This window comes from Lithobates pipiens, unplaced genomic scaffold, assembly GCF_037356315.1.
Source record: "Lithobates pipiens isolate NorthernLeopardFrog02 unplaced genomic scaffold, aLitPip1_a1.2 Scaffold_16, whole genome shotgun sequence".
Lineage (NCBI taxonomy): Eukaryota > Metazoa > Chordata > Amphibia > Anura > Ranidae > Lithobates > Lithobates pipiens.
Genome location: NW_027507748.1, coordinates 350451724 through 350472375, shown reverse-complemented (window position 1 = coordinate 350472375; position 20652 = coordinate 350451724). Strand labels below are relative to the sequence as shown.

Below are 20652 nucleotides of genomic sequence, written 5' to 3'. Positions count from 1 at the left end.
CAGCTTGCCATCAAATATGCCTCTGTACATTGCTGCATTCATCTTACCCTCAATCCTGACTAGTCTCCCAGTTCCTGTTGCTTAAAAACCATCCCTTCAGCATGATGCTGTCACCACCATGTTTAACTGTAGGGACTGTATTGGCCAGGTGAGGAGCGATGACTTGTTTCCTCCAGCACATGGCGCTTGCCAATCACGCCAAAGAGTTCAATCTTGGTTCCATTAGACCACAGAATTTTGATTGTCATGGCCTGAGTCTTGGGTGCCCTTTACTGAGGAGTAGCTTCTGTCTGGTGGAGTACTGCAGAGATGGTTCTCCTTTCCAGAGAAACATTGGTCACCTCCCTGACCACTCAGTTTGGCAGGTGGCCCGCTTCAGACAGTACTGGTGGTTCCAAACTTCCTCCATTTAGCCTAGGTTCACATTGGTCCAATTATATATGTCAAATCACATCCCAAATGGGTGGCGGCGCACGGTTTTCCAAAAGTAGTTAGTGTACTACTTTTGGCCACTTCAGGGGGTGATTTATATAGACATCTGTGCATGAACCCACACAGATGTCTGGCAAATTGCCCCTAAAGTCAAACTGCATTGCCAGATTGAAATGGTGCGATTCCAGCTGAACTCGATTGATTTCTAACCCACAGCAATGTGAACCTCAGCTTACAGATGGAGGCCACTGGGACCTTTAATGCTGCAGAAATTTCTGTGCCCTTCCCCAAATCGATGCTGCGATACAATCATGTTTGAGGTCTACAGACAATTCCTTGGACTTCATGGCTTGGTTTGTACTCTGACATTGCAGTTAACAGTGCAACCTTATCTAGACAGTTGTGTGCATGCACCTTTCCAAATCATGTCCAAGCAACAGAATTTACCACAGGTGGACTCCAATCAAGTTGTAGAAACAGTATGCACCCGAGCTGAGGTTTGAGTGTCATGGCAAAGGCTGTAAATACTTACGTACATAGGATTTTCATTTAAATACATTTGCAAAGATTTCAAACAAACTTCCTTCATGTTGTCATTATGGGATATGGTTTGTAGAACTAAGGAAAATGTATTTAATACATTGTGGAATAAGGCTGTAACAAAATGTGGAAAAAGTGAAGTGCTGTGAACACTTCCTAGATGCACTGTACCTGCTCTATGCAATGGTTTTGCAGAGCAGCCCTGATACTCTTCTGGGACCCCCCCAGCACCCCTCTTCATTGGGTGTTCTCCATTGGGACACCCGGTCGGGCATCCATTGACAGACATCACGATTCGACACATGCCCCCCGCTCCAGTATCATAGCTTGGTTGAAGCAGAGGGCCATTTGCTCCTACTGCTGTCAATCTGCCCAATGAGGCGAGAGACAGCAGCGGGAGCTGCTGCACGCACACACACACACACACACACACACACACACACACGGTTCATAGAATGCATTAGGGTGAAAAACCTTAAGGCTTTACAACCACAAAACAGATTTGATTTTTACTTCAGCATACTGTATAAGGAGTTTGGAAATTCTAGAGAATGCCAAATTACACCAAAAAAAAAAAAGGAGATACTAGCCAACTAAAAATGGCATTTTAGTCAAAAGACTGATCAAAACCCAAAATAGAAATGTGATGTCAAAATAACACAAAATGCAGATTTTGGCACATACTGCCATTAAATTGGTGACAGGGTCTTAAAGCACTTGCACAATGGTCAGCCAACAGGAATGTGCATCAGACTAGCCATGACCTTTAACTAGATGCAAACAGAAAGAGGGCCAAAGTGCAAGTATTTGTATAGAATTTACCTTGATGGAGATTTAGGAACACATCTACAAAGACATGATACAGCAAACAAAAATAGCAATTTCTTGTTCTCATCAATTCTGCTGGCTTTTCTACCCTGCTTGAACACAGACAAATTCAATAAGAGCAACTAGAAATTACATACAGACTCAGAATGGGGCATGCTTGCACTTGTGGAAAGCTGTGATTAACGTGGCAGCCTCCTGCTCAGGGCTTATCGGTTGCCAATTTTTGACATATTTGGCTGTAGCAGGAGTCTGGAAAGAGGTACAATGAGTGTCTGCAGGCAACAGCGACAGTGGTTGAGGTTCCTTGCAAGTTTGGGGCTGCATTTCTACTAATGGAGTTGGGGGATTTGGTCAGGATCAATTGGGTCCTCATTGGTGTGAAATACAAGCAGATATTTATCCATCATGTCACCATCAGGGAGGCATGCGATTGGCCCCACATTTATTCTACGGCTGGCCAATGGCCCCTGAAAGCCTACAGCCAATGTCATTGAGAAGTCTTCAGCATAAAGACCAAGGAGTTCTGGAAGTAATGGTTTGGCTCCCAGGGAGCCTGTACCACATCATGGAGTGTCTGGGATTACATGAATAGACAAGGATTTGAGGCAGCCATCGTGGCAACCAAATTCATTAACCATAAGCAATTCAGCCGTTTTGCTGCAAAATGATAATATGCCTAATAACCCACACCTCAGATTTCTTGGTCACATTTTACTAGTCTACATTTGCAATGCATCAACTACATAAAGCTGCTCTGTTAAAAGCATTAAGTGTTCTTAAAAAGGTCTCAGTGCATTTTGCTGCGCTCAGCTGACCGTTATATACACTACTGTATACATGTCACACTTCACATGCAAACAAAGCATCTTCTCCAACAGTCACATGCAGTAAAAGGGTGGCTAATGTGCTGTACACTGCAGTGTGAAGATAGCCTTAATATGTCCCATCATCCAACACAAGTGTCCCATCAAAAAAAAATATATATATTTTTGTTTTAGTATAGCATTAACCTTATTTAGCTATACCATATAACGTGCACCTTCATGTTAAGAGGGAAGTTTTAGGGAGCCCCCACCTTAAATTGTAAATAAAGAACTGAAGCAAAATAAGGGTCAGTGCCCATAAATGCAGCCCAATTAGTGCCCTAATGCTATACATGTGCAAATCACTAGATAGGCCCTTCGAACCTGGAAGTACCATGTACATGAAGGCCAGAAAGCTTTGTTTGTAAACCCCATTCTTCCTCTTATCTGATCTTTTGGCTTGCTCAATAGTTAGGTTTGAGAAGTGTGTAGTTTAACTGTTTCAGCCCCAGAAGATAATTTTCCCTGACCAGAGCACTTTTTTGCCATTCGGCACTGCGTTGTTTTGATATGCAATGGCTTCAAGTCACATGACAGCAATCGCTGCTCCCGATGACAAGGAGTGGTGATCTGTATTGACACAAGCAAGACCAGGGAAGTGCCTTGTTTACATAGGCACTTCACTGTTCTAAGGCGCTGTGTCACGATTGCCAGACAGAGTCTGCCAGTCACACTGTACGTGACGGGCGCACACCTGCCATCCCCAGCTCTAAAGGGGGGAACGTACAGGTATGCCCAGCACTGCCATTGTTCCGACATATCGGCATGCAACGGTCGGCAAATGTTTTTTTTTTTTTTTTTTTTTTTTTTTAAAGTCCATTGATATGCATCTTGTGACTTGATAACATTACCGCTCTCTGGTACAGAATACATAATGGAGATGAGATGTTCTTTTTGTAGTTCAGAAATTAAGTAGGCAGGGCTGACACCACCTGCATAGAAATTCAGAGCTGTGTTGTGTCAAAGACAAAAAAGGTAGAAAACGAACTCGATTTCTCTCTCCTCTTCTTGCATGTTTTAAAAGAATTAGGTCTCTTTCACACGAACATTCAGGTCCACCTTTGAGTTTTTTTTTTTTTTGATTTTTAGGCAGACCTGAACGGATGCTCCATAGACTATGGAGCATCGGATGTCAGCGGTGCTCCAATACAAAAAAAGTGTGACAAGGAAAAACCTACTTTTCCATCCGTCTGTGGATTGGATGACGGACTCTGCGGTCCATCATCCTATCTCCCATAGGGGAGAGCGGCGCTCTGACAGGTCCGTCCCTGCATAGTGTGCCAAGTGTGCTGTCGCTTCCTGCTCAGTGGGGAAGCGACGGAGCGATCCCTGCTAAGCAAGTGGATGTCCACGGGCAGATCACTACATTCCCAGACCGCACATCAAAATACATATACAGCAGAGGGTGCGCATGCACAGAGCTCCGAGGATGGCTGCCTGAGGCAAGAGCTCAGCTCCAGCCTGGCATGACAGCACCTGTGGCAGAGACCAGCAAACGCACAAACCTGAAGATTTTACAGGCAGACTCCGTATTAACCTGGGAGCACCCCTTAATTACTTCAGCCCCGGACCAATTAACAGCGTAAGGACCAGAGGTCTTTTTACAATTTCACACTGCACTGCTTACACTGGTAATTGCGCGGTCATGCAATGTTGTACCCAAAAGAAATTTGCGTCCTTTTCTTCCCACAAATAGAGCTTTCTTTTGGTGGTATTTGATTGCCTCTGCGATTTTTATTTTTTGCGATATAAATGGAAAAAGACCGAAAATTTTGAGAAAAAAATAAATTAAAAAAAAGATATTTTCTACTTTTTGTTATAAGAAAAATCGAATAAACTCAATTTTAGTCATACATTTAGGGCGAAATGTACTCAGCCACATGTCTTTTTTTATTTATTACTAAAAAGTCAATAAGCGTATATATTTTGGTTTGCGCAAAAGTTATAGCGTCTACAAACTAGGGTACATTTTCTGGAATTTACACAGCTTTTAATTTACGACTGCCCATCTCTTGAGGTGCTAAAATGGCAGGGCAGTACAACCCCCCCCCCCCCAAATGACCCCATTTTGGAAAGTAGACACCCCTGTGTGTTAGTTAGTGTCAGTGTAGTGTTTGGTGCAGACTTACTGTGTCCTCTCCTCGTAGTCCGGTCAATAAGACCGCCCCGAGGAGAATGACATCACTTCCTCCCTGCCTTATATACAATACACAGTGGGAGGAAGCTTCCCATTCGCCAGGAGCGATCGAGAGGGGATGGCCAGAAACCAACGGCCATCCCCTCATCCCGGATCGCTCCTGAAACGAACCAGACCGCCGCATCCAGCGGGAGGGGGGGTCTGATCGGACCCCCCACCCGCTGGAAGGCAAGCACGTACGTGCTTGTGCCTGTACATGCCATTGGGATGACGTACAATGGCATGCGGCGGTCGTTAAGTGGTTAATAGCCAAACTTCATTTAGGAAGGACTCCAGACCTTAGTTTAAGTCCCAGGGTTGAGGAAAAATCCAAGCTGGCCGCCACTATTCAGAGTACAGAACCCAACGCACTCCGCAAGCAAAAGCAAGTATTCTCCTCAGAAATTGACCTTTTTATACTTTATTTCTTTAAAGCAGTGTTTCTCAACTCCAGTCCTCAAGGCGCCCAAACAGGTCATGTTTTCATGATTTTCCTCAGATGAAATGGCTGTGGTAATTACCAAGGCAGTAAAACTGATCAAATCACCTGTGCCAAATAATGGAAAACATGACCTGTCGGGGCGCCTTGAGGATTGGAGTTGAGAAACTGCTTTAAAGTAAAAAATAAAATAAAAGCAGCCCACCATGAAACAGTACAGACATTACCTCCAAGGCCCCCCACCTCCCTTACCAGTATTCCCCCATCCTAAAGATATGCAGTGTAGATGGTATGAAAGGCACTTTATGGGTAGTTTCTGGATTTTGGGGGGGGGGGGGGGGGGCCCTGTCTAAAGTTTGGATTATAATCCAAGTCTCATCCCATTCCTCATTCACTCATCTAGCAATCTCTAAAACTGACTCTTTAGGGTCATAGGCCACCATTTGCGTGTTTACTGCGCTGAGAAAAATCTATAAAGACCCTTTTGCTTTCCACCAGGGTTTTCAGGGCGAGTACTATTTCTTGAATGCCACACACACAGATTTCTCCTTGAGAATTACCCCGTTCATACTATTTAGCCATTCCCCACTGTATGGTGGTGACAGCGACTGCCATCTCCGGGTGATCAGATTCCTAGCTTGGAATAAGCGTCTTAAAATTGGCAACCGAGTATTTCCTGGGTATCCAACTCCCACCAGAAAGCCCAGTAAGCAATGTTTCTCCAGCTGAGGGGAGGTTCCAAAACGTCATCCGATTCCCGTCACCCCTGTTCAGTAACGGATCTTCAGGCACCTCCAAAAAATATGGAATACATTCACCTCTGACTCCCCACACCTAGGGCATCTTGAATCTAGCCGACGGTTGGACTGGCAAAGTTTGAGGGGTATAATAGGTTCTATAGAGCAACAAATGTGACAACCTCAGAGGGAGCCAGCGAGACCAGTTCCAAAATTCTGTTCCACTGCAATGCAGAGATGTCTCCCGTGTCTGAATCAAAACCACCATCGGAGATTCAGAGAAAGGGGATACCCTCACCGTGTCCTAAAGAGAGCAAAAAGCATGAGGTTGGATTTACTCCTACCCCAGACAAAGATGCAACAAGAGACTGAGGGACCTGTGAGGTTCATTACCCCAATGGCACCAAGTGATCACAATTCTAACCAAACATTGGCCTATACTGATGCATGCTGTTGATTCCAGGCAAACTGTTGGAGACAGACCTTCAATGGTAGCCAAAAATCTTAACGACATGCAATCTGAATTTGTACAGCCCCCCCCCCCCCCCCCAAATAGAAGTTGGCCAACAGATATGCCATTGACTTGAGGCATGTTTCCATGCGGCCACTGTGGCACATGTAAATACGTTGATCGCCCCAAGATTTTAGAAACTGATGGTAGTCAAGAATTTGAGATCAGGTCCTTTTATAAACTGTGCCATAACTAGAATACTCTGTCCTTGAATGCCCATGCCATAAACTTCATGTGGGTAAAACGAAGAGACAGCTACGCGTTTGATTTGGTGAACATCTGAAGATCATTCGGTGGAAAAAAAAAAAAAAAAAAAAAAAAAAAAAAAAAAAAGGCAGGGGAGAAACCCCGGTGGCCCAACCCTTCCTGGATTTTCATCAAGGTAAAACCTCAGGTCTGACAGTTAAGGGATTTCGTTCCTTTTCTGACAGACTGTAGAGGCGATTTCGGCACGGTGCTCTTATGTAAAAGAAGACCTGGATTTTCAGGTTTAGGACCCTTCAGCAGATAGGCTTGAACCATGAATTGAGCTTGAGTGTCTCCTTCTTGAACCCTTGTTTTTATTTTTTTGGTTGAGTATAGCAAGATAAAATTGTGTTAAATTAGGATACACTGTTTTCATTGCATATACTTTAACTTTTGTGCATTTACCAACCCCTCCCCCTAATCTTCAATAATGCCCATTATATATATTTTTGTACCATAAGCTGTGGTTGATCCTTCCCTTCTATTTTGCTTTCTGGGGACTCTTGTCCCCACCAAAATCTTTCATAAAATTTCACATATCCGCTTACAGGAAGTATTGTGTAAAGCTGAACTTCAGTTTTAGCAAGGCTGGTTCCATGACAGGGAATCACAGCTTGTTCATAGGGGCACCTGTTCTACAAGCGGAGAAAGTGCAACACTAAAATGCTGCTGTTAAGCCTCATACACAGATTTTCTGCTGATTTACCAAAACCAGGTCAAACCTTAGGATTTTCAATTTGTATGCAATCAGGCAGGCCCTTGCACTACATGGTTTTGGTAAATCTGAAGACAAAAATCAGCAGAAAATCTGATCGTGTGTACGGGGCTTTACTCCGAGCAGTATGAAATGTTAGCTGGCAAACGGGAACTAAAAGCTGGCCTCCAGCTTCACACAGGCTTTGACCATTAGGCTTCAAGTTAACATATGGTGGGTGCATTTGACAAAGCTGCAGGAAATAAACTACACACACACACACACACACACAGTCTTGCAGCAGAGCAGCCCAAATTCAACCACCCCTAAAAAGGTCCATCAGTCTATATCAGGGATATGCAATTAGCAGACCACCAGCTATTGTAAAACTACAAGTGCCATGAGGCATAGCAAGACTGTCTCTAGGTGTCATGCTTGTGGCTGTCAGAGGCATGATGAGACCTGTAGTTTAGCAACAGCTGTGAGGTCTGCCAATTACATATCCTTGGTCTATATCAGGGGTTGACAAATTTGCTTTGAATTTATCAGCCAGTTTTTTTTTTCTCTCACCTCCAGGGGTCAGGCCACTCATTTTCACCCCCTATCCTTAACTCACAATGGAGCACCCAGTCAATAACTCCATTGAAACGCTGTTACATCAGGGGTATGGGCTGACCAGAAAGAGTAAGGCTGGCAACAGATGGAACTGGCTAAGACTGGCAGGTGGCACGTGGAACTGCCAGATGGCACCGGCAGGTGGCCCTGGTTTGGAAGTGGCACTAGTTGGTGGTTGCAGGTGGTACTAGCAGGTGGCACCGATTGGCGGTGGCATCGATTGGCGGTGGCACTGGCAGGCGCTGGCACTGGGTGGTGGTTGCAGGTGGTATTGATTGGTGGTGGCACTAGTTGGCGGTGGCATTGATTAGCGGTGGCACTGATTGGCGCTGGCAGGTTTCACACGGAGGAGCTGTCAGAATTGAGCTTAATGTCGGAATGGGCGGGACCCTGCCGGGGTGTGAAACTGAGAAGTAACAGAGGCGGATATGTCAGATTTCAGCCTGATGTCGGGGTGGGCGGGAACCGGCCGGGGTGGGCGGGACTCAGCAGCTATCAAACACCAGCCAACAATTGGGCTGCTTAAGAATAGGGGCGGGCCACATACACGTAGCAGCCCGCCCAGATCCCATTGGCTGGTGTTCGATAGCTGCTGGGTCCCGCCCACCCCGACATCAGGCTGACAGATCCTCCTCTCTCCATTGCTTGTCAGTTTCACACACTCAGTGCGGCCCTGCTGAGTGTGGAGGAGGGAGGATAGTCAGTGTTAATGCTGCTGCATCGATAGTGAGTGGGCTGGTGGAAGCTTAGGCGCCAGGTTGCGATTTCTGGTCGCAATGGCGACCTGTGCTTGGGGTTTGTCGAGCCCTGGTCTATATACTCAGTCCCCCAAAAAAATAAAGAAATAAAAATTATGCAGTAGCACTTTAAGAGTGTTCCAGTCAATTAGTTGTACCATTGTGGGGCTTCAAAATAAAAATTGGAAACATACTGTATGTAGTTGTTGGAAGACAAACGATGGTTGCGACAGGCGGACTCTGGGTACAAGTCATCTATTCTGGAGTGCCAGTCACAAGATCATCCCTACAAAAAGACAAGTTTCCCCATTTAAAATGGTTAACTTTTACAGCATTCCTCGATCCTGTTCTATAGTATCCACTTGTCTTTGCGATGCACTGTCCCAACTACAAAGACATCAAAAATGCTTCTTTTGTATTATCCATCATCTGTACCAAGAGCAACGCTACACTTTATCCGATTGATTAAATCTACAGCCAGTCTGCCAAGCTTTGGGCTGCTTGCATAATTAATGACAGCGCATTACTCAACATGTAAAACATAGGGGGGGGTGACTAAATGAAGGAGGCATTTCAACTCGACATAACCCTGTTTAATCAGGTGCAGTTTTTTTTATTTACACAAATGGCTGTGTAACGGCATCCACATATTGTGTGGTATCATGTGAATAGGTTTTTAAAATGAAAATGTTCAGTTGCCAACTGACTAAGGATACTGCTCCCCTTCCCCAATCTAAAACATTTGACTGGCTCCGAGCCCTACTGAATTAAATGTATTCTTGGATCCACATGAACTTGTAGATAAGACTTGATTGTTTATTGGGCGAGGTCTGTTCAGATTCATGAACAAGCATGACAACATGGTGTAACATGTGTAGTCAAATACTGGTTTTGTTCAATTTGTAGTGCAGGTCATGACAGCAATACAATGACAGCTATAACATGCGGGATACGGACACTGCAATGACATTGCAAATATTAAAGCGGAGGTCCACCCTAAAGTGGACCTCCGCTCATTGGAACCCTCCCCCCCTCCGGCGCCACAATTGGCACCTTTCAGGGGGGAGGGGGGGTGCAGATACCTGTACAGTACAGGTATTCTGCACCCATTCCGGGATAGCTCTCTGCGGAAAGGGGCGTAGATTACGCCCCTTTCCGCAAGTGCCCCGCTGCCTGCTGGGAAACACACAGATCCCAGAGGCAGCGGGGACCGTCCTTATTGCGCAGCGCGATTCGCGCATGCGCAGTAGGGAACCGGGAAATGAAGCTGAAAGGCTCCATTTCCCGATTCCCATACCCAAGATGGCGGCGGCAGCACATGACAGACGATCTAGAGATCGGCTTCGGGTGCCGACATCGCGGGCGCGCTGGACAGGTAAGTGTCACTATTTTAAAAGTCTTTTTAAAAAAAAAAAAAAAAAAAAACGTCCCGGCGGACTCCCGCTTTAAGACTATATCCACCACTGACCATGTGTTCATTGTAGGGCTCCCCCAACTTACAACATATACAGGTGTGCTCATAACTTTACATACCCTGGCATAATTTGTGATTTCTTGGCCATTTTTAAGAGAACATGAATGATAAACACAGAACCCATTTTTCACTCATGGTTAGTGTTTGGCTGAAGCCACTTAATCAACTGTGTTTACTCTTTAAGGCCCCTTTCACATGGGCAATCCATTCAGGTCCGCCTGTCAGGTGTTTTTTTTTTTGGTGGGCCTGAACAAACACTCCATAGGAGGTCTATGGAGGGATGGATGTCAGTGGTAACATGTCCGCTGACATCCAACCCACTCCGATACGAAAAAAAGTGTGACAGAGGAAAACAACATTTTTTCCATCCGTCTGAGGATCGGGTGACAATGGACTCTACGGTCTGTCCTCATCCGATCTCCCATAGAGGAGGAGATCGGCACTCTGACAGGTCCGTCCCTGCACACTGTGCAGAGACAGACCTGTCATCTTTCTGCTCAGCGGGGGAATCGACAGAGCGATTCCCCCACTGAGCAGAACGGGCTCCGTACATGGACATGTCCATGTGAAAGAGCCCTTAAAATGGTTGTAAACCCTTACAAACCACTTTGACCTACAGGTAAGCCTAGATTACAGCTTACCTGTAGGTCCAAGAAATATCTCCTAAACCGTGTAGGTTTAGGCAATATTTGCCAAAACACAGGCACCGCCGTCTACGGCGCATGCACCGTACACAGCGTCGCGCAGGCGCACTGAGTGTGCCGCTGTTAACGGCGATATGCCGCATGTGGCGGCTCCTGTGCGCATGCGCGGGAGTGACGTCATCGCGGCTTCGTCGAATGACAGCGGCGGAGCAGCGAGACCCACCGAGAAGATGGATGCTCCGGACTACAGGGGACAGCGGTGACATCGCTGGCTCCTGTGTCAGGTAAGTGACACATAATGGACGACTAAACGATGCATAGTAGTCCATTATGCTTTACCTTTGCAGGGAATCAAAGAGAAAGTAACACCCATCAGGGTTTACTTCCTCTTTAAGGTTTTTGCTCCGTCACACTTTCAGATCGGATGTCAGCGGACATGTCACCGCTGACATTCCTCTCTCCATAGACCTCTATGGAGTGTCAGTTCAAGTCCGCAAACCCCCCCTCCCCCCCACCCACAAGCGGATCTGTACACTGATCCTCCATGTGAAAGGGGCCTATATCATGAATCACAACAGCAACGACCCTGATGATTTTGGCCTGATAACATGCACACAAGTTGACACAAAGGGGTTTGAATGAACCATCCTCACCTGTGATCCGTTTGCCACAACTCGCCATAGTAGCATCAGGTATTTTTCAGAATTTTTTTTTTAATATATATATATATATATATATATATATATATATATATATATATATATATATATATATATATATATATATATATATATATATATATATATATATATATATATATATATATATATATTTTAGACATTCGGCACAAAAAATAAAAATGTTTTTATTTATGTCATTTCACTCCATTCGACACCATTTAACACTCAGGGGAAACACACACACACACACACACACCCCCCCCCCCCCCCTCTAGTATATCCAATAAGGAATAAAGGATGTTCTTTCCCTTTTTCCTTAACGTGGTTCGATTCGTTCTCACACGTTTTCTATAGGTGGCAAATCAGAATAAGTTTTACTACTGAGGTTCAAACAGTTGGGTGGAGAGACAACAAAGCCACCTCATTTTCACACAGACACCACCATTTTATTACTTCAACACGAACTTGAGACAGAGGGTCCAACACATTCCAAAGGGTCTTATCTCCATTTCTCTTCTTTTTGGAGGTAAAGCACATTAATTATTCCTTCTCTCTTCAGCCAATCCTTTGGTCATAACGTTCACACACTAGACAGGAGGGTCTAACACCACAGTCAAATTTGGTATTTATTGATTTTGGATTTTAGCATTTTGATCTCACGTTATTTTTCTTATAGCAGAACCCCATCAGGCAATTTCAGTCATAGATACTAATTTTTAATAAGCGCATCATTTAACAACCAATATCGATTTTTAGTCTTTTAGAGGTTTAGCACCATTTCTACACCATCCCTCTTAAAGCCCCTTTCACACATGCGGACAGTATGTCCGTATTTCATCCATCCGTTTTTGGATGAAATACAGACATACATGCATCCCTATGGGATAGCGGGTGTCTGCGGATGAGCATATGCAGACACCCACTATTGTCCGATTCTGCAGACGGAGGAAAATCCTATTTTTCTATCCGTCTGCAGAGCGGATCAGATGAACATGGACAGACGGGCCGTGCTCATCCGATCCCCACAGAGGAGAGCGGAGAGCTGACAGGGCGGTCCCTGCACAGTGTGCGGAGACCGCCCCGTCCGCCGCCGGCTCAGTGGGGACAACGGAGCGATCCCCGCTGAGCGAGCAGATCATGGGGCAGATCATTACTGATCCGCCCTGTGTGAAAGGGGCCTTAGGTTCAGTTCACACTGAGGCAGCACGAGTTGCAGAGCGACCTGGACACAACCGATGTGACTACTTGCAAAACGACTTCTGTAAAGAAGTCAATGCAGGTTGCTCCTATTAGAACGGTTCCATTGTACAGAACGGGGCACTACTTGTCAGGTGGCCAAGTGAAGCCGAACCTGTTTGCCACAAGTGCCAGGACGAAGAGAGAAGAACAAAAAAAAAAAAAACATAAATAACTTCAGGACTCTGAAAACATGTGTTGTGGCTGTTTCAAGAAGCACAAATAAGGAGGCACTCAAAGATGGGCTTCATGATCAAGTCACCAGAAGAAAGCCATTACACAAATGCCACAAAGCATCCCGCTTACAATACGCCAAACAGCAGAGACAAGCCTCAAACCTTCTGGCACAAAGTAATTTGGAGTGAGGAGATCAAAATAATTGAGCTTTTTGGCCACAACCAAATGCTATATTTGGGAGAGGAGTCAACAAGGCCTATGATGAAAGGTGAGGTGGATCACCAACTAGCGAGCTACAAAAGGCACAGGAAATTTGGTCAAAATTGATGGCAAGATGAACGCAGTATGTTATCAAAAAAAATACTGGAGGAACATTTGCATTCATCAGCCAGGAAGCTGCATATAGGATGTACTTGGACATTCCAACATGACAATGGTCCAAAAACAAAGGCCAACCAGGTCGACCTGTCATTGGCTACAGCAGACTACAGTGAAGGTTCTGGAGTGGCCATCTCAGTCTCCTGGCCTCAATATCATTGAGCCACTCTGGGGAAATCTCAAATGTTCAGTTCATGCAAGACAGCCCAAGAATTTACAGGAACTGGAGGCTTTTTGCCAAGAGGAATGGGCAGCTTTACTATCCAAGATAAAGAGACTAGAGGTCGACCGATATTTGCCGTTTAAATAATCGGCATCGGCCGATTGTGCTGATAAAAAGCCGATTTAGAACTACAGGGGGACTTTGAAATGACTTCTGTATAGAAGTCAGTGTGAGTTGCCTGAGTCGTCATAGCAACACTTTCCTCCTCTCTGGGCAGGCTGCCAAGAAAAGAACTAAATGATACAATGTTTACACTTCAATGAAGGAGGTCATCTCTGTGTGTAGAAGTTCTCAGTTTAACCATTTAAAGACTAAATCTTTTCTGACACTTGTTGCTTACAAGTAAAAATCCTGTATTTTCTGCCAGAAAATCACTTAGACCCCCCAAAAATTATATTTTTTTTAGCAGAGATCCTAGGGAATAAAATAGCGGTTGTTGCAATATTTTATGTCACACGGCATTTGCACAGAGGTCTTTCAAATGCATTTTTTTGGGAAAAAAATACACTATTTAAAAATAAAATAAAAAAATAGTAAAGTTAGCCCATTTTTTTTTTCGTCCTAAAGTTTTGACTACCTGTTTTTATTTAATACATACGTTTGTTTGTTTTTTTTAAATCTAAATCATACATACAAGTAAACTGATTGGAGGTTTTTTTTGTTTAATAAATGTTTAAAATGTAAGAAATTTTCTGTATCACTTATGAAGGCTGCTTTCACACTGGAGCGTTGATGGTAAAACGCAAGTTTTAGCGGCTCTTTACCGTCATTTTAGCGGTGCTATTTGGCTGCTAGTGGGGCACATATAACCCAGCTAGCGGCCAAGGAAGAGGTTAAATGCACCCATGAAGCACTGTTGCCAAATCGCATTGCATGCGCTTCGGCAGTGGTGCCCATTCATATGAATGGGCAGGAGTGGTGGCGGAGCGGTATACACCACTCCAAACGTGCTGCTTGGAGGACTTTTTTTTTTTTTTTTTTTAAGATCCTGCCAGCGCATCGCCTCAGTGTGAAAGCACTCTGTCTTTCACACAGACTGCAGGGGAGCCATTTTGCAGGCACTTTACAGGCGCTATTTTTAGCCCAAAAGCGCCTGAAAAATGCCCCAATGGGAAAGGTGTGTTAGATTAAGGGGGATTAAAAAAAAAAAAAATAAAATAAATAAAAAAGGAAAAAAAATAAATAAAAATCGGCCTAACATATCGGCCCCAAAAAATAAAAAATAAAAAATATCGGCATCATATATCGGCTATCGGCCGCCATGATTTCTAAATATCGGCATCGGCCAGAGAAAAACCCATATCGGTCGACCTCTAAAAGAGACTCATCCACAAAAACACTTCAAGCTGTCATTGAGGTTAAAGGGGGGAATATATGGTATTAAGAACTGGGGATATAAACTTTTGATCGGGTCATTTGGGTAGTTTTTGTTGTGACGATTTAAAGAGTAAAACACAGTTGAATAAATGTCTTCAGCCAAACCAACATAAGTGAAAGAAAAGTTTGTGGTTCATATGATCTTCTGCCAGGGCAGGGCTCGACAAACCCCAGGTTGCCAATGCGACCAGAAGTCGCAACCTGGCGCCTAAGCTGCCACCAGCCCACTCACTATCCATGCCCCAGACATGCAGCGCATGAACACTGACTGCCGTCCTCCTCCACACTCAGCGGCGCCGCGCTAAGTGTGTGAAACTGACAAGCAACGGAGGAGGATCGGTCAGATTTCAGCCTGATGTTGGGGTGGGCGGGACCCGGCCAGGGTGGGCGGGACCCAGCAGCTATCAAACACCAGCCAATGGGATCTGGGCAGGCCGCTACGTGTATGTGGCCCGCCCCTTTTCTTAAGCAGTCCAATCGTTGGCTGGTGTTTGATAGCCGAGTCCCGCCCACCCCGACATCAGGCTGAAATCTGACATATCCGCTCTGTTACTTGTCAGTTTCACACCCCGGCTGGGTCCCGCCCATTCCGACATTAAGCTCAATTCTGACAGGTCCTCTGTTACATTTCAGTAACAGAGTGCTCCGTGTGAAACCTGCCAGTGCCACCTGCCAGAGCCAACCAGTGCCATCACCAATCAATACCACCTGCAACCACCAATCAGTGCCACCATCAATACCACCGCCAATCAGTGCCATCTGCCACCACCAACCAGTGCCACCTGCCACTTCCATCTGTTGCCAGCCTTACTCTTTCTGGTCAGCCCATAACCCTGATGTAACAGCGTTTCAATGGAGTTATTGACTGGGTGCTCCATTGTGAGTTAGGGATAGGGGGTGAAAATGAGTGGCCTTACCCCCGGGAGCTGGAGAAGGAAAAAAAAAAAAAAAAAACTGGCTCCTAAATTCAAAGCAAATTTGTCAACCAGGGTGTGAGGGTATGTAAACTTATGAGCACAACCAAGTGGCAGACCAGGTTAGTGTTCTATCCAGACCAAGTATCGCAGCCCCGCCATTTAGGAGCCAAAAGGAATCAGGACAGCTCTGAATGGAGGGGAGGCCTGCCCAAGTTAAGGGGTTTGGTTGCTAGAATGCAGAACAGTCCTAGCAGCTTTCAGCTCCCACCCTCCCCGTCTGTTGGAGGGGCAAAAAGACAGTAATGGGGGGGGGGGGGGGGGGGTTTTAATGTGAAGAGGAGTGACTGAGGATGCTGAATCGCACCTCCTACGCCATAGGTAAGGCAGACCATGTATTTTATTGAGCTACCATACCCGTAAGCAACAGGAAAAGTCTTCAACTCTTTAACCCTCTTTTAAATAAAATGCTTCGCTAAGAATTAATGGCACCTGCCAGCCATCTGTTAAAGTGCAGTGCATTTCTCTGTGGATGGCAGTTCCCCAGCCTGATTTGAACCCAACTCAAGATAGGGCTGTGATGGGAAGGATCGGACGCATAGCATGAACATGCGACTCTGGTTTACATCGTTCTACTTGGCATGAATCATGTTTTATGAATGGTCTCATAAGGATGTACCTCATGACTTGCAAATGGTGTAAAATTTTCCTGCAACCACAGAAATTTGCGCCGTGTATGGCCAGCCTCAGCCGAGGGTAGGAACAGTTGTTCTAGGCAAAACCCATGCCATGGTCTACTTGGTGACAGCATGGATGGGCATTTAATCACCACCACTACAGCACAGAAGGTTTTTCACCTCAATGCATTAAGGTGAGAATTCGTAAAGTGAATATATTATGATGTCACTGGGGCTGAACATTTTTTTGATTACAAGGAAAGCAAGGTGCAGTAATTTAAACGATCAGTGATTTAGAAAATTTTAGGGACAGTTAGATATAGAACATACATACTAATGTGCCTTTAAAAGAATTAAACCCAAAAATGCAATATTGCAGCTTATTAATGCTTAAATGTGTTAGCCGCATTAGTTTTCTGCTTTAAGCTTTCACCTGGTGATCTGGCCAGTAACACTCCTGTATTAGAGTCCCCCACTCTAGATGAAACAGCACAGAGGGCACCTTTGGACCGCAGCAGTCAGTCTTGGAGAGGATGGGGTGCCGGGTTAGAGTAACAAATTGAAGCCAAACGCCATCTTACCCTTTATAAATCAGTTCCAGAAAACGGTTTCCCCATTTGGGATAAAAGGTTTTACAGAAATAAAAAAAAAAAACTGATCGTTGTAAGCTCCCTGTCAGCAGTAGATCTCTGTAACATACATTCTGGAGAGCTTATTCTTTTGATTAAAGAGAATTACTGGATGGACCACCAGATGAAAAAATAAATAAAACCCACACAGATGTAACCATTACATCCAAGAAATGGTAATCTGCAAAATAAAAGGGTTTGCTTTTGGGCTTATTGCCACTAATTGTTCACAATACAGCCAATGCATTTCAGCAGCGGCAACACAGACAAACCAAAATAACAGTGAAATATATACTCCGCAAGCCAGTTAAAGCAGAGGTCTGCCGAAATGTTTTATAATTTTTTTTTTTTTTTTTTTAAAGTCAGCAGCTACAAACACTGCAGCTGCCGACTTAAAATAGGGACACCTTACCTATCCAGGGGGCCCACGATGTCGGCACCCGAAGCCGATCTGTCACTCAACTCATGGGTGCTGCCGCCACCATCTTCGGTGAGGGACTGAAGCCTTGTGGCTTCACTTCCTGGTTCCCTACTGTGCATGCGCGAGTCACGCTACGCAATCCGGATGGTCCCTGCTGTCTCTAGGACCCGTGTGAAAATCTGATCATGTGTACGAGGCTTTAAAGGCGTCAGCATAACAAAATGTGTTGGACAATTTCACGCTCCCAATGTCGTGGGAACAGTTTGGGGATGGTCCCTTCCTCTTCCAACAGGACCATGCACCAGTGCACAAACAAAGGCCATAAAGACAAGAAAGATTGAGGTGAAGGAACTTGACTGCACAGAGTCCTGACCTCAACTCAATAGAACACCTTTGGGATGAATTAGGGTGAAGACTGCAAGCCAAGCTCTCTCGTCCAATATCAGTGCCTAACCTCACAAATGCTCTTCTTGAATAATAGTCAAACATTCCCATAGACACACTCCTAAACCTTGTGGACAGCCTTCCCAGGGGAGTTGAAGCTGTTCTAGCTGCAAAGGGTGGGCCAACTCAATATTGAGCCCTACAGACTAAGAGTGGAATGTCATTAAGGTTCATGTGCGTGAAAAGGCAGGCATCCTAATACTTTTGGGACTATAGTAAATATTACAGGCACCTCCACTTGCTCAGAGTGAGCGAGTGTGTCTTTGTTGAGCAGGTGGATAACAGGTTCATGTCCTCTCCGCTATGCAAAGCGGACACAACCCAGTCCTCTGTTGGGCAATTCGGATGGAAACAGGACTGCATGTCAGTTTCCATCCAAATGTCATCCCATCTGTCAGTTTTTGCCAGAGTGGCAGGTCTGCTGACATCCACCGTGCCTTACAAGAGCCTGCAGGGTCCAATCACATGGGTTTGAAAAACTAACAAACAGGCAGATCTGATTGGAACATCTGTGTCAAAAGGGGGACTTAAATAAATTGCTGATTGTTAGCACCTGTCATTGGTATATGGTTTGTCCTAACCCTCTGACATATCTACAGCACAGCTTGTAATGCTGGAGAGAAGGAAAAAAAAAATACATTTTATTACACACAATGTTCACCCATTTAGATCAGTTTTTCACTAGAGATGCATTGATGTCTTTTCATCCAGCAACAGATGGACAGTCGGCATGTGTGAAAGGGTCCCAAAGCTTCAATATCACTTTAAGGGATAAATACACCAAGACCTGCTAATGCCGCGTACACACGATCGCACACTCCAACAACAAGATCGATGGGATTTTTTCCCCAACAGATGTTGGCTCAAACTTGTCTTGCATACACACGCTCACACAATGTCGATAATGCCAAAACGTCAAGACCACGGCGACGTACAAGAGCTGAGAAAATTGAAGTTCAATAACAAGTGCAGCTCTTCTGCTCGATTCCGAGCATGCGTGGAACTTCGTGCGTCGGAATTGTCTACACGCGATCGGAATTTCCGACAACGGATTCTGTTGTCGGAAAATTTGAGAACCAGATCTCAAATTTTGCGCGATGGAAAATGTCCGATGGAGCCTACACACGGTCCGAATTTCCAACAAAAAGCTCCCATGGAACATTTTCCATTGGCAAATCCGACTGTGTGTACGGGGCATTACTCTTAACTGTGTGGCTACCTAATTGGACAATATTTCTTGATGAAACTACCTATGGCATTATAGAATCTACTGCTGAGCCAGCATTCTACAACTCTCATTTCAGGTAGGTTTCAATGACAAACTTCGATGCATAGGTAAGTCACGCTTGTGGCGAGGTAGGTTGTACAGTATTAGGCCATCCCTAGGTGTGTAGTCAGTGTCCCTTCCTGTACAATGAGAAGTCAGACTGATCACACACTCCAGCCATTAGCAGGCTGTCAGTAAGAAGTATGCTGAGCTCAGCCATCAGCTGTAGAACGCGGCTTGTCGGGGACGTCCCATGGGAATGGCCGGACTCGTCCACTTACTTTTATGCTTGCTGCCTCCCCACGACTGCTTGGCCAGACTGGGGCTCCTAATGATTGCCCGTCCCGCAGACTTGAGTGCGTCCATCTTCCCCGACCAGCGACCACAGCCCCCGGCTCCAACTTTTTTTTTTTTTTTTCCCAGCTCACCAAAACTTTCCTCTCGCTCCCCCCTCCCACCTTCCTTGGCAGAGGAGTCGATGAATGATCACGTCTGTACGGGGCGGGGATATTTAATGTAAATGGTGTCAGCTGACACGGCTCGACCACGCCTCTTTGTTACTTCTCTGACAACAAGTTTGTCGTTCAAGTTTAGTAGGTCACGTGTCACCCTCCGGGCGCATTCTGCAGCTTCTAGTCTAGTCCATTCATTGCTGCTAATAAACAGCATATATGGGAAAAGACTGGCCCAACATCAGTTATTCTTGCCACTATTATCAAATTAAGGCTGCATTTTATTAAACACTTCAACCCCAGAAGGCTTTGCCCCCTTTAAAGCGGAGTTCCAGACTTTTTTTTATTGTTTATTAAAAGTCAGCAGCTACAAAAAGTTTACCTGCTGACTTTTAATAAACAACCACTCACGTGTCCTACGGTGCAGTGATGCGGCCGCACAAAGCCTCGCTCCTCTCCCTCTCCGTAGCACCTGCATTGAAACTGTGGGCACCCAGCCGTGACAGCTTGGAACCTGCACTGCACATGCACGAGTCGCGCTGCGCTCTCCGAGTGGACAGGCAATTCCTTTGGGACCTGTGACGTGTACCAGAAGATTGCCAAGAGAAGGAATCGCCTAGGCGGCCCGTACTCAGAAGCAGGAAGTACCACTCAAAACGAAGCAACCACCCCCTCCAAAAAAATTATAAACCAAATGTAAGGGGGCGTGGAGTGCTTAAAGCGGAAGTTCTACTTTTGGGTGGAACTCCGCTTTAAGGACCAGGCCATTTTTTGCAATACGGCACTGCGACGCTTTAACTGACAGTTGCGCAGTCGTGTGACGCTGTACCCAAATTTGCGC

At 45.3% G+C, this 20652-nt stretch overlaps 1 protein-coding gene across 1 annotated transcript in view; it reads right to left on the bottom strand.

The window, feature by feature from the left end:
• LDLRAP1 (low density lipoprotein receptor adaptor protein 1) overlaps window positions 1-19845 on the bottom strand; it is a 48682-nt gene extending 28837 nt beyond the window's left edge. Inside the window, exon 1 of the mRNA XM_077481893.1 lies at window positions 19641-19845. Within this exon, the coding sequence (XP_077338019.1) occupies window positions 19641-19725 (85 nt within the window). The 5' untranslated portion in view covers window positions 19726-19845. The remainder of the gene's footprint in view (window positions 1-19640) is intronic.
• Window positions 19846-20652: the final 807 nt, after the last annotated feature.